The sequence below is a fragment of the Hydra vulgaris genome, chromosome 03 (genome assembly GCF_038396675.1).
Source record: "Hydra vulgaris chromosome 03, alternate assembly HydraT2T_AEP".
In the NCBI taxonomy this organism is placed as follows: domain Eukaryota; kingdom Metazoa; phylum Cnidaria; class Hydrozoa; order Anthoathecata; family Hydridae; genus Hydra; species Hydra vulgaris.
Genome location: NC_088922.1, coordinates 51,937,355 through 51,953,000, shown reverse-complemented (window position 1 = coordinate 51,953,000; position 15,646 = coordinate 51,937,355). Strand labels below are relative to the sequence as shown.

The following is a 15,646-nucleotide window of genomic DNA, read 5'->3' as shown; positions in this document are numbered from 1 at the left end:
GAGATTATGCGCACTGCAAGGCATGAACCAAGCTTGAGGATTTAGACTCCTGCACTTCTTTGTATATACAGGACATATTAGCTCTGTTTTTATAACCCTGGCCCCTACAGTTTTTTAAATCAATTCGGCTTTGATCCAAAACGTCTATAATCAGCTTCGCAATGTCAGAACCCTTTTTTTTCTCAAGATTTTCTACTTTCAGAAAACGCTCTTTTACTATCCATTGGTTGTCAGATCCTTGGCAGACAAATCGAAGAACAAAAGTAATTTGTTCAGTATGAGACACGTCCGGAGTTTCATCAACAATAATGGAAAAATAAATGGCTGTGTGGACCTCTTTGATAATAGTAGCAAAAACAGTTTCACCACATGCCATAATGAACTCATTTTGAGTTCTCCAGCTCATATAGTGCGCTTGCATTCTTGTTCCTTGTTTTTTTGTCAAGAAATTTCTTCTAGATGGACCTGAAGTGTCTTATTGTGTTTCTCCAACAGCTCAAGGGTGGTTAAAGATTTACCACTATCATACTCGTCTAGCATGTTTGATGAACCTACACAATTATAAACATAATATTGAAATAAAGATTACATCTAGATTAATATTCCAAGCAATATTAAAATTATTTTTTGAACATAAACTGCTAACACACCTCGAAGACTTAGATTTCGTGAAGCTAAATGGAGAGTGACGTCTATGACGCAGCGTAAAATTTCATACCACTTAGATGCCTCATTTCTTATAGGCTTTTCAAGTTTTAAATCAATCCCGGTATGATTTTCGAAGCTTCAAAGGTTGATTTCCAAACGATGTAGTCATTTCTGTGTTGAAGATTACTCTGGTGGCTTTTAATCTTTTTTCCTAGCGTTCGCCAATTATCTTTTATTCCACCATTCCACATCAAGAGGAAAGACTAAATTATTTTTTTATCCAGGGCCAAAATTATGCTTTTGTCCAAAAATATAGCGGGAAAATAAGCGAAAGCTTTTGCAGTTCCACTTTAGATTAGCCAGTCTCTGATTTTCTTCTCTCCGTTGAGAAAAGTTTTGTAAAAAACGAAGGCAGGTACTTTTTTGTTTGTATTCTAGGAAAAAGTGCCGGATTTTGAGGTGGTCCATTTAGTATGACTAGAATGCGTTTGACTTTGGATAAAACCCTCTTCCCCAAAGCGGTGTCGTTTCTAACTGCTTGATCACCCAATTGAATTGTCTCTTGATCTTAAATTGAAAAGAGCATTTGAGAATTGTGGTATGTTTTTAGAATCTGCAGATATTAAATGATATGTTTTTATAATCTACAGATATTAAATGATATGTTTTTAGAATCTGAAGATATTAAATGATATGTTTTTAATATCTGCATATTAAAAACATATATTATGTCTTCTTCTTCTTCAGAGACCATTGAAAAATTTGAAAGGTGAGATGGCTTTATTGGACTCAAGGGTTCATCAACGTTGTTAGTGGCATGGTCCGTCAAAAAAAGAATTGTTTTTACAGTTTTGGAATGAAATTATGAATATAAGATTATGAATAAAAAAAATAAAACTGTTCACTACTTGGTTGGATGTAGAATTATTAAAGGCCTTTTTTTTTTGAACTTTATTGAAGCCACACTCTTCCAGTGTACGTTTGTTCTTTTTTTTTTACAACTTTTTCTACACCTTTTTTCCTTCCTTGCGACCCTGAATCATGCTTTCGAAAACTGGACATAAAGTTTTTTACTCTAAGATGTGTGTTACTTATTTTTAAATAAAATATTTCGATATATAATACATATCAAATTAATTGAAATGAATGTATTGAGAAAGAATATTTGAAAAGTGTTGGATTGAGAGAAACTTAACTGATTTATGTAACATAACATTGATAATGTTTTAAAATAAGCCTTTTGTTCGGACAAGTGTTATATAATTCGAATTTTAACTACATTTAAATTAGAGTCATTGCAATTCTTCCACGCAGAAAAATAGAAGTTGTGATATTGCCATTTAACTTAATCTAAATTTCAATTTCAATTCATGTTATAAAATTCTAAAAATCTTAAAATAAATCTTACAAAATATCTGACAGAAAAAAAAAAATCTTCCATTCTGTCTTAAATGTTTGCTTCAAATTATGCTTATGAATAATCTTCCAAATTTATTTTTTTATTTTTTTTTGCGGTTTGGTAATTTGCCTGTTTGAAAGTTTGCCGTTTAATAAATTTACAATATAAGTATATACTACATATATAAATTTAGGCCGGAGTAAGAAGAAGACATACATTGTCTTATCACCGAGCCCCGTTTTCATATTGTATTTATATAAAAGCAAATATATACATAATCCGTTTTAAAATACACAAAAATTTTGCAAAATGCTAAAAATGTCTTTAAAAGAACGTGAAGCTTATAATATTTCTACTGATTTAAAATAAAAGTAATATAAACATGCATATATATATATATATATATATATATATATATATATATATATATATATATATATATATATATATATATATATATATATATATATATATATATGTATTAATGCATACACATTTTCTATATTAATGTTTAAATTTAGAATAATATTTGAAGTCTGTTGTAAGAAATTGTAATTGTAATAAGAGTTATTTAGATTCTGTTTAAAATTTCTCCAAGGAGTAGTGCTCTTTATGATTATGAAAAATTTTACCTAGGCACTCGGGCCCTTTTGCCCGAGTGCCTAGGTAAAATGTACCCTGTACATGCCTCCCTCACCTCTGGGTGTCCCTGATCGTTGTTAGAAAATTGAGGGTAATTTTCAATAAGAAGAATTTTAGGAAAAGAGTTATTGAGTATGAAGTTTATATAACATTTTAGGTAATAATCAAACGTTAGTATTTAATTTAGTTTTATTTTAGGTAATAATCAAACGTTAGTATTTAATTTAGTTTTATTTTAGGTAATAATCAAACGTTAGTATTTAATTTAGTTTTATTTTAGGTAATAATCAAACGTTAGTAATTAATTTAGTTTTATTTTAGGTAATAGGCAAACGTTAGTATTTAATTTAGTTTTATTTTAGGTAATAGGAAAACGTTAGTACTTAATTTAGTTTTATTTTAGGTAATAGGCAAACGTTAGTATTTAGTTTAGTTTTATTTTAGGTAATAGGCAAACGTTAGTATTTAATTTAGTTTTATTTTAGGTAATAGGCAAACGTTAGTATTTAATTTAGTTTTATTTATTTTTTTGACGTATGTAATAGACATAGATTTTTTTTAAATTTAGTTTTTAGTTTTTATTTTGATTTATGAAACTGAAATTTATATAAAGATTAATTTCAACCAAAATCTTTCGATGGGAAGGATTATTATTAAACATCACCTCGTTGTTTTCTTATACAAAACTATGATGCCATTAGGAGCATTTGAAGATCAATGTTCCGAAACTGTTCATCACAACATATTTAAAACTATGAGCAGATTCTCAACTTCTGAATCTAAATTGAATCATAAAGAGGTACTGAAAAGAGCGGTGTTAGAATACTTAGGGGTTGAATTTAAATGACAGTCATATAAATCAATAATACAAAAATCTGAAAATTTGTGAAAGTTTGATCCTTAAGTTTATATGAACTTTTATTGTAAAATATTCGTATCATATTGTCATATTTCTTGTCATATTACATTATGTCATGTATATTATGTGTTGTGTATTATATTATACATATTTTTTATTTTAATGCTCAATAAATCTATTCATAAATTATGAATGTTCATATGTAAAGCACTTTGTGGGCTTTATGTTATTATGTAAATACCAAAATATTTTTTGAAAAAGTATTATAATACTACAATATTCCCCTAAAATATTAAAGGAAAACAAAAAAAATTTAGGGGAGGGGGACAAATTTGCCTCAATTCCATAAATGTTAATTTTCTCGTCAGGATGTATACCAAACGATTCGTTCTCTGCATTGATCAATTTATTTATTAGTCCATAACAACATGTAATGAAATTTTTTGAAGTAATCAAACTTTCAACCTATTCATACCACATTTGACTAGTGTACTTAACATTATATTTTTTAAACCGTGAAAGTAAGTTCATTGTTTAAAAGATATAACTATATGTACACTAGTCAAATTATTTTCGAAACTAGCAACTATTTGACTATTTCTTTTTTAGTAAATTTGTAAAATATACTTAAAAAAAAATAGTTCACAGTTCTTATATTGGGGAAGTACAACTACCTAAACATATCACTATATTTTTAGTATCCTGTAGTTTTTTAAACACGCATGAAAACAATTAAATATAACTTCGAACTTTCTTCCTGATATTCATTTGTGTCATTCAACAGCAAATGGTTGACTTTTCCTGGTAAAAGAATCAAGAGACACAAATGTTTCATTGAATGAAATGATTCTTTTTGTAAAAACGCATGCGTTAAATGTATCCATATGAAAAATCATTATTACTTTTTCTAAAATCAAATGCGTTCTAATGATAGAATTGAGGATTGCAGAGAACTGTAGCACCGATGTCAGAGCTAAAAATCATATTGATATAGTTTTAAAAAAATAAGCCATTGCTTCTGAAGAGTTTTCAAGTTAAAATATTTGAAGGGTTGGGAAAAAACCAAGATTTTCTGAGTTAGGCAGTTGGAAAACAGCTTTAATTTGTACTTAAAAGCATTTCTATGATTGAAACGTGTTGGTAATAGGCTATTTTCACCTTTTAGAACTGTGTTCAATTTTAAAGACAAGCTTTGTTATGTCAACTAAAAAAGCAAAATCACTTAAGTAAGATGAACTTTTCAGCAGTTCGCACTTTGATGATAACTGATCCTTTTCCTCCAAAAACTGAAGGGTTTTTAGAAAAAAAATCAAGACAACATTATGCCCTTTGATCACCAACAAACTAAGCAATGCAGCAAAAGTTCTCCATATTCATTATTTTCGTTTTCAAAAATCGAACGAAACCCTCGTCTATGATGTGCTCTTGCTCAAATTATATTAATGCACCGTACAACAGTGTCAATTGCATGACTAAACTTTATGTTTTTAGAACAGAGAACTTCCTGATGAATGATATAATGATATTGAGAAAGTTTTTTTATTAAATATTTCTCTATGAGAGAAACGCAACCATTAATCTTTTCAGCTATTGCCCATCAGTGCGAATACTGTAAAGTTTATTCCAATTCAGATTGTGTGTGCTGGTTTTTGAATTTTCTATATAACATTTTTTCAGCAAATATATAGAATATATTTGAAGGATCTATTATATATTTGTGGATCCCCCTCTACATTTGAGGGATTTTTTATGATTTCACCATCAGAATAGCACTTTCTCTTTTTTGCAAGGAGAAATGAAGTTTGAAAAGACGCTTTTATCATTTCATCACTTTTCTCAATAAACAATTTTTGTTGATTTGATTTTGGCACTTTATGTTGAACTCAGAGTGCATTTTAGTGAAATGTCTGTGCAATTTGTACTTTTTTAACGTTGAAATTTTCTCAAACAAAAATATCGGGTTTAATGACGATGTTTGTATAAACAAGAATTGTTCTTCCCATTCATCTCTGAAACAAGGCTGTTATGATAATTCACTTTCACATTTTTTTTTAAAGTTTGACCTTTTGTCACTTTTGGCCATTTTAAATAGAAAAAAATTTTGTTATTTCAAGGAACACTTTTCACTTATTTTTTTCAATCAGTTCTGTTTTGTACTAAAAAGTATTTTTTTTACTTTTCTTTATTAGGAGTCTGGTACCGACAGATTAAAAATAATTTTGATTAAAAAATAATTTTGATTAAAAAATAATTTTGATTATGAATTATATTGATTTAATTACTTTGAAGTTAAATAACTAGAAAATATAATTTTGAGAAATTGTGATTGTTAGAAGAAGCTTTTTTTGTTTGCGCAACTTTTTTTCTTCTTCTTCGTAATCTATCCTCACTTATCATATTACTTTTCACATTTGATGTTGGTGAAGTGATTTTACAGTAATGGTTGATTTGCTTTGAATATCCAAATAATTATTATCAGCAATCATGGATCAGCAAATCCGGATTCACATTTCAGCCAAAGTAAATTGTCACAAATACAAGACTCCATGAAGTTTCCTTGATTAAAATATGTACACGCAATCTCTACAATTGAAATAAAATTAATACAACTGCACTCCTGCTAAGAAGTATTGGATGCAAGTGTGTAGACTGTGTAATCAAATTTTTATGAACTTGCCTTTTTGTAGTTTGACTCAATAAAAAATTAAAATATTTCTATTCAAAATTATAGTTCTTTTATTGCTTAGTTACATTATATATGTATTTGAAAAATATTTAATTCGCTGTGCAAAATTTAACATGAATATAATATAAAATTTAAATTAGCAAATGAGGTTGAATGTAAAATAAGCCCAATATTGTTATAATATATAGGAACCAACTTAAATACGCTTAGTTTTCTGTGAGTTTCACTTTTATTTTACTAGAACTTTTGGTATCCTCCTCATCTAAATTGCAAAAAGACTAGAGACTTACTATTACAGTAGTGGCGCTTTGTTTTACATAATAAATTTGAGGTAAATTTCTACACTCATTTTGTGCACAAAATTTATTTTGCTGAAAAAATTTATTTTTACTGCTCTAGGTGTATTGTCAATAACTCCCTATTTACAACAACTATTCCATATATTTTTAACTAGATTCCTGTTTTCTTTTAATTCACAAGTATATGCCGTACGTTTATATTTGCGGTTTTGCAGAAAACTTGTTATTTGTTACTCTATATTAATTTAATCTTTGTAACTATAAAACTTAGTAACAAAACTTCCTGAAACTGCCTAACCAACCTCATTTTCATCTTGTATTTATGTGAAGTATTTTTTTGCCCACCTAATGGGAACCCAATTGTCCATATAAAAGATCTTGCTTTGGCGGTGTGAACAATTTGCGGCCGTAGCGCAGTGGTTAGAGCGCTTGCTTTATAAACAAAAGATCGAGGTTCGAAACGAGCCTTAGATATGTATTCGCGTCACGGTAAGGAAGGAGGCGTAAACTTCCTGGTTAAATGCACTTCTGCGGTTAAATGCATTTCTTGGGGCACCTAAATAACAAACTCAAAAAAAAAACAGTTTTATAAATGAACGCAATGTTGATTTTTTATTAGTTATTTAGGTGCTCCAAGAAGTCTTAACGATCTTATCACAAAGCACCGCGGAACAGCGTTTAACTAAGAAGTAAACACCTCCTTTCTAACACAGTAAAAAAAATACCGGTTATATTTTTAAAAAACATAATGTTCGATTTCGTGTTTTATAACAGGTAATTACCGTTATATTCGTATTTGTTTTATTCGTATAAAAAAACATAACGGCAAATACCGTTATGTTTTTTTCATACATTGAGCATAACGGTAAATACCCGTTATAAAACACGAAATCTGGCGTTATGTTGCGTTATGTAAAAGTTATGTTTGGAAACCTGATATAACGGGTAATTACCCGTTATGTTTACTAACTTTAATAACTTTTAAAGTTATAAAAAAATTATTTTATATATATATATAGATATATTTATTAAATTTAAAATTCTATTCCTTAAAAGACAAAACAAACAAAAAGGGAATATTAAAATTTTCAAGAAATGTTCAAAAAAAGTTAATATGCGTTCTATTTGAAAAACCAAAAGAACCTGATATCACTAAGCCAAAGAACCTGATATCACTAAGTCTAATACGTTTGTTGTTTCCTTGTTATTTATTTGAAATGTTGGTTGATTCATAGTCACCACATATGTAAACCTGAATATTGATTTTTTGTTAAATTTATAGGAGTTATTGAGTGAATCTACAACTTGCTTGTTATTTCCCTCACTACAACCTTCTAACTATAGATACACCCACGAAAAATCATTTCTGAAACTGAACAAACCGAGCACCATATTTACTCAATATTGTCATTAAGTAAATAACTATTAGTGAAATTAAAAGAATTGATGCTTTCATTACTATAATTGCATACTCTATGTTCAGTATTAATCAGTCTGTTTTGTCTGGAAACGGAATAACTCAGAATATTTGTTGTTGATGATTCACTCCGCTAAGTTTCACATATCATTACATATGTGGTTGCTAAACTTCAGTACCAATTAATAATTCATCAAACTTGTTGTTTGTATTTTCTTGTCAATTTACTTGATGCAGATTTTGCAGACTCTAATTCCTCAAACATCATATCAAAAAGGCTTGCTGATAGTTCCTTTTATAGCAAGCTTTCTGTTGCATTTGTTTTTGTCAATTAGTTTTTTCTTTTGTTTCTTTTCAACATCAGTTTGATCCAGAACAATGAAATTTTTTGAAAATTATTTTTCCAGCTTTTTAGCAGCTTTAAAAATTTCTACTTCATTTGCATGGTTGGTTAATTATACTAAAACAGGGCTGCTTAGTGCATTTCTGCTGGGTTTCAAATGATAAACTCTTTTGATTATATTTTTATTTGTGATTATTTCTCTAAATAGATCATTAACCAATTTGGAGTCAAGCTCTTTATGGATTTTAGTATCAATCTCCATTCTCTTTGGGACATTTGAAAGACAATAACATTACGTTCTCACTTTCCAATATCCTTATTTAAGGTAACAATTGAAACTTTTATGGCTTAAAACTCTGATTTAAACTAATCCTTTCTTTGCAATTGAGGCCCTTTTTTTTTCATGTATATTATATATACATATGTATATATACATATATATATATATATATATATATATACATATATATATATTTATATATATATATATATATGTATATATATATATATAAATATATATATATATATATAATAATATATATATAATAATATATATATATATATATATATATATATATATATATATATATATATATATATATATATATATATATACAAACATTAGCTAAAAAAAATAATATACTTTTCAAGAAATAGTATTCCAAATAGAAATGTTACTTTAGAAAAACGCTTAAATTCAATTTGGTTTGTTTATACACTTTTTAAAATTTTGAGCTTATTTTTGATTTATTTTTTGGGTTGTATTTAATGAGTGAAAATTGCTAACGTTAATTTTATGTTTTAAAAGAAAAAGTTATTTTTTGGGTACTGATAGGTGAAACTATCAATAGTGTTTTTATATGTATATATATTGTATATATATTGTATATATATATATATATATATATATATATATATATATATATATATATATATATATATATATATATATATATATATATATATATATATATATATATACAACATGTTAAAATTGCTTTGAACAAAATGCTAAAACTGTCCTTTTAAACATAAAACAAACAAACAAGGAATATTAAAATAACTAAATAAAACCTAAAAACAATAGCATTATATTACTATAAAATATGTATTAAAGTTTAGTTTAAGCTATAATATCATATTATAATCTAATATTTTTAATATCATATTATAAATATAAACTTTTAGAACACATGTGTTGTTAGAACTTTTATCAATGGAATGAAAACTCAATCAATCAATATATTTCACACAAAAAAAGTACTGTTTACAATATAGTTAAAAAAATTCTTTTAACACTATTTTTGTGAAGAAACAATGCAAATAGTAAAAAACAAATTCAAGGCAGAGACTTAGTACAACAAACTAAAAAAAAAAAGTTTTTAAACATTAAAACAAAGTGTTGTCATTTTACTTATCTTTATTAATTTTATATGTGTATAGCATAATATTAATAAAGATGAATAACGATATGACAACATTATTTAATCATATTAAACGTATTTAAATTTTAAATACGTTTAATATGATATCATAGAAATATTTTTAAAAATGCGGGATTTTTTGCAAATTGTAAAAGATCCTTTTTTATAAGCAATAAGAGCGCTCAAGTAACTTTTGTACCCTTTGTGTTACCCGTTATGCTAGTTTAAATTTTAAACTAACATAACGGGTAACATAAAGGTTGGTTTCCATATAGTCACACGACAGTCGTGCGACAACTGTCGCGCAACAACTTAGATCCTTCTACAACAGAAAATGAGGTAATCGATTGTACTTATGATATTTTAAAAATTGATAATGATGACTCTGTAAAGTGTAAAAAATTAAAATCCAAATTTAGTGGTTATTCCTCGTATTATATATCTGTATCTGTAGATTCCTCCCAGTTAAAAAATAAAGTTGTTTGTTTAATGTCTACTGAAGCTTGGCCTAAGGGTCTACTGTTACGAAGATATTTTACACCTAAAAATGGCGAATAGCAACAGTATATCTTTTTGTACATTCAACTGTTGTTCTTTTAAAAACAGTATTTTTGCAATTAAAGAATTGTGTCTTACATACGATTTTGTTTTATTACAAGAGCATTGTTTGTTACCTAATGAGCTTGAATTAATAAACAATGTACATCCTGACTTTTATGGTACTGGTATATCAGCAGTAAACATATCATATGATATATTAATTTGTAGACCCTTTGGAGGGACTGCTACCCTTTATCGAAAAACTTTGGCAAATAATATTACAATCATTAAATCATTAGAATCCAGAATCACTTGTTTAAAAGTATTTGCCAATATAGGGCCAATTTTGCTAATAAGTGTGTACATGCCAATGAATTATAATGACGAACATTGTCTTCATAATTATATGGATATATGCTCAAAAATAAAATCACTTATAATGGAAACTGATGCTGTGAACATAGTTATAACTGGCGACTTTAATTGTTATAATGGGTCAAGATTCTATGAATAATTTTCTAATCTTGCTTTAGAAAATAAACTGATTAAATCTGATATAAATCGCCTTGACAATATCTGTACATATGTCAGTGACAATGGTAATATTTTTTCGTGGTTGGACCACATTCTATGCAGCCCAATTATTGATAATCTAAATACATCTATTTCGGTTTTAAACAATGTTATTGCATCAGACCATAAACCATAAGTGTTTTTGATCTCTTGCTCATTAGCAAACTCATCCAAAATATATAATAACAAGCATTATTTTATTATGACAATTAGATCTCCTAACTGGCAAATTTGTGACAAAGCTACCTTAACATGTTATGCAGAAAAAGTAGATTTTTTATTAAAATCCGTACATGTACCCCTCTATCTACTTACTGAAAATATTCCAAATGGCTACGATACAACTCACGATATTGATTTATTCTATAAAAACATCATAAATACTATGCAATCTTCTGTATCTGATACCATACCTCATTGTTATTTTAAACATAAAAACCATGAATATATTGCTCCAGGTTGGAATGGCTATGTTAAAGATAAACACGACATTGCAAGAGATGCCTTCAAGCAATGGATTTTTCAAAGAAAGAAGAAACAGGGTGACATTTTTGAAAACATAAATCGCTCTCGTGCTAGTTTTAAATTAGCTCTTAGATATTGTAGACATCATAATGAACAAATTCAAGCCAATTTATGTGCAAATAATATGAACAACACAGACTCGAGAAAGTTCTGGAATAATGTGCGAAAGATCAGTAAAAGTAATCCAGCGAACTTTGTTGTTAGTGTTGGAGGTGCCACAGGTGATGGTCATATTGCTAATATGTGGAAAGAGCACTTTCAAAATTTGTATAATTCAACTAACAATGAAAAATATTACCTCAGTTTTATAAAGGAAACGAAATTTTCCACAGAAAACTCTGATATTATTGTGAGTTGCGTTGACATATCCACTGCAGTAAAAACTCAGAAACTAGGAAAAGCAGCTGGACCTGATAACCTTTGTATGGAATCTTTTATGTATAGTGGAAGTATATTGCAGTTTTTTATTAGTACTTTTTTTTAATTTATGCATTAAATTTGGTTATTTACCATCCACGTTTTGTGAGGTCACGATTATTCCACTAGTAAAATCTAAAATAACTGATTTAACAGATGTGAACAACTATAGAGCCATAGTTGTGTCCTCTGCTATGCCAAAAATTTTTGAGAGTCTTTTATTGCAGAAAATCAATTTGTACAACATTAATAAATATGACGATTACCAATTTGGCTTTAAACAAAATCACTCAACAACGTTATGCTCAAACTATTTTAAAAAGACTGTGCAGTACTACACATCTAGAGGAAGTCATGTATTTGCTTGCTTCATAGACTTTAATAATGCATTTGACAGTGTCAATTACCGGCTGTTGTTTAAAAAATTATTAGATACTGGTCTGCCCAAAAAACTTGTTTGTTTGCTTGCATTTTGGTATAGTAATCAACAAATGTCTGTTCGATGGCAGAAAACAAAATCAAACAGTTTTGGGATTGGGAATGGGGTTCGTCAAGGTAGTATTTTGTCACCACTTCTATTTAACTTTTACATACAAGATATGATTTCACCAATATCAAATATTTTTTAATATTATGAACCTGTTGCTGAATTTACGAAATATATTGTTTTAGCTGAAGATTTTTATAATTATCTTCACTACATATGTTGTGAAAAAAGATGTTTTAAAAATATATGATAAGTATGACAAGTATACTGGGAATATAACATAGTTAAAAAAAAAAATTAAACGCTCAAGAATCAAATTTAAAAAAATTAAATAATTTTTGCGAAGAATTTTAGCATTTACAAAAATTTATTTCAAAACACCACATTAAAAATATCTACATAAAACTTTAGTTCAACTGATTTTGTTAGGAAATAGTTATCCAGATTCCCAACAACACTTATTTCTGGCCAAAAAGATAATAGATTTTGATCATCAGCTTTAATATTATTGGAGAATTTTTCTCTTACTTTTTTCTATAATAATAAGTTTCTAATAATTAATTCTAGTAATAAATAAAGTAATATAAAAAAAAATTAATAATATGAACCAATTGATTTTTAGAACAATGGCAAATAATAAAAAATATTATCTCTTAAACTGCCACTTTGCAATACATTACTAGCACTCAGAACATTGCAGAGTAAAAAAAAAAAAAGAAAGCACAAATTTTAAATTCGCTCATTGCTTAAAAACCGTTGTGAAAAAGGAGCATTTAACACACTTATTCCTGAGCTACAACTTCATAACAGAGAATTTTTTCATCGTTTCTACAGAGTGTCGCTTGAAAGGTATGAACACTTGCTGTAAATGATTGCACCTAGCATGATAAAAAAGTCATGTCGAAGCCGTCAAACTATATCACCCTCAAAACAATTGACTGTGACACTGAGATACCTGGCTACTAGAAATTCACAACAAATACAAGCTTTTTACTTAAGACTGGGAAGAACAACAGTATGCAACATTATAAATGAACCAACAAAGGTCATTTGGGATGTGTTACAACCATGTTATCTAAAAGCACTAAGTACATCATATGAGTGGGAAGAATTGGCAAATGAATTTGAAAATGAATGGAACTTTCCTAATTGTATTGGAGCCATAGATGGTAAACATGTATGTATAGAAGCTCCTAGTTTGAGTGGATCAGCATATTACAGCTACAATAAATATACAAACTACAATAATATGGCTACCAAAACCATACTATCACAGTATGACCATACTATCATAGTAAACCATACAATCACAGTATGACCATACCATCATAGTAAACCATAATATCACAGCATGACCATACTATCATAGTTAACCATACTATCACAGTATGACCATACTATCATAGTAAAGGCACTAAGTACATCAAATGAGTACATCACATATGGCTACCAAAACCATACTATCACAGTATGGTTTTGGTAGCCATATGTGATGCAAAATATTGCTTTACTTTGGTAGATATAGGTAGCTACAGCAAAGATAACGGTGCTTCTATATTCAATGAAAGTAAAATGGGTAGAGCTTTTAAAAACAACTTATTCAAACTTTCTAAAAACCGATCGTATCAAATGACACACAAGCACCACCAGTACTAGTTTAGATGATATTTTGCATTGAAATCATGGCTAATGAAGCCATTTTCTGGTAAAAAAATTTTACAATCAACCAATGTATTTTTAACTATCGATTATCTAGGATTAGAGAAACAATTGAAAACACATTTGGAATTATGGTAGCTAAATGACAACCAATAAAAGCAATCCCATAAAATATTGAAAACATTATAAAATCTGCAATTTGTTCACATAATTATTTAAGGATCAATGACGGCATTAACTGTGTACCATCTGAATTTGTCAATTTAAAAATAAATTCTGATGAACTTATTCCTGAAAACTGGAGAAAAATAACACTTGAAGGAAATGTTTTACAACAGATGTACACAACAGATGTTGTATTTTCTCTTAAATTTTCATTTTCTACTTCTACCTGATTACTAACTTCTTTTTCATAGTTCATAGTACCATAACTTATACAAGACATAGGTGATTCTGTTGTTGATTCTGTTGTTGTTGCTTCATCTCCAACATTAGTTGTGGTATCTCTATGGTCAATGTAAACATTTAATTACTGCAAAAAATTGTACTCTTTACTGATAACGATTCACCCTAAGCCAGAAGGTGTACTTATTTTTCTCCTTTAAAAGCGTCCATAACCTGATCTTATATTGTTGTACTTCGATTTGCATTCCTGGTCAGTTAAACCAAACAAAACACCATGGCTGTTCAAGCATTTTTTTTAAATAATATTGTTCTTAAATTCAGTATCGAATTTGTCGTATAGCACAGAATACTTTTGCACTTCCTGCTAAATCTTTACTAAATTCTATGATAAATCTTTCTTGTTTCATTTTATGTTGATATGTGAAAATCTATTTTTTTTTTTTTTTAATATTCCGTTTTCGAAATAAGTCAACTAATCATGTTTTAGGGTCGCGCGATAATTGTCGTAAACTGTTTTTTCAGCGACACTTAGCGACCATAAAACAGTCTTGCAAGAAATAACTTGTCGCGCGACTTATGTTTCCATATGATCGTGCGACAGTCGCACGACCAATTTAGATAATTGAAAACCAACCTTAACGGTAAAACATAACGCTTTTCTTAGACAAAAGAAAAAATAAATAACTTTGGGAACATAACGCTTAAGACAATTTTTTTTACTAACATAACGGTGAACATAACGCTAAATTTTTCACTAACCGTTATGTTCGAGAGCATATTTTAAATGAAAAGCTGTTTCATGTGTTTAACTGTGATGAAAGTGGATTAAAATTTGATCAAGTTAAAGTTAACATCGTTTGTCGAAAAAGAATAAAAAATTAAAAACAACTTGCTCCAAATGAAAAACAAATGACTACAATTTTAACTTGTTGCGATGCTTTTGGAAATATCTTGCCTCATGAAATCATTAACAAAAGTTGAAAAATTATGAAAGTTGAAAACATCAGAAGCACCATCTTGGGATCAAGATAGTGCTTCTGATATTTATTATTCTACCAGCAAATCAGGTTAGATGGAAACCGAAATTTCATAGAATGTTTTCATTCAAATTTTTTAGTTGATGCAAACAAACTGCAATGATTTAAAATTCTATTTTAAATCCTTAATTTAAAAACTAGTAGAATAAATTCAAAAAACTCTATGAATAGACTTTCAAAAAAAGAAGTAATGCTCAAAGAACTAGATAGCATCAAAAATGCCGTTAAACAAGTATCTTTTGATATTATCAAATCAGTGCTCAGTGTGATTAGAGATAGACTTAAG

At 28.2% G+C, this 15,646-nt stretch overlaps 1 protein-coding gene across 1 annotated transcript; it reads left to right on the top strand.

Moving 5' to 3' along the window:
• The first annotated feature begins 13,127 nt into the window (after positions 1-13,127).
• LOC136078762 (uncharacterized) lies at positions 13,128-13,577 on the top strand. The gene has a single exon (XM_065794562.1). The coding sequence runs from the start codon at positions 13,128-13,130 to the stop codon at positions 13,575-13,577; it is 450 nt and encodes a 149-aa protein (XP_065650634.1).
• Positions 13,578-15,646: the final 2,069 nt, after the last annotated feature.

Bases quoted from the DNA above. Each gene is read 5' to 3' on its own strand.
- LOC136078762 (XM_065794562.1), top strand. From the start codon at position 13,128: ATGATTGCACCTAGCATGATAAAAAAGTCATGTCGAAGCCGTCAAACT.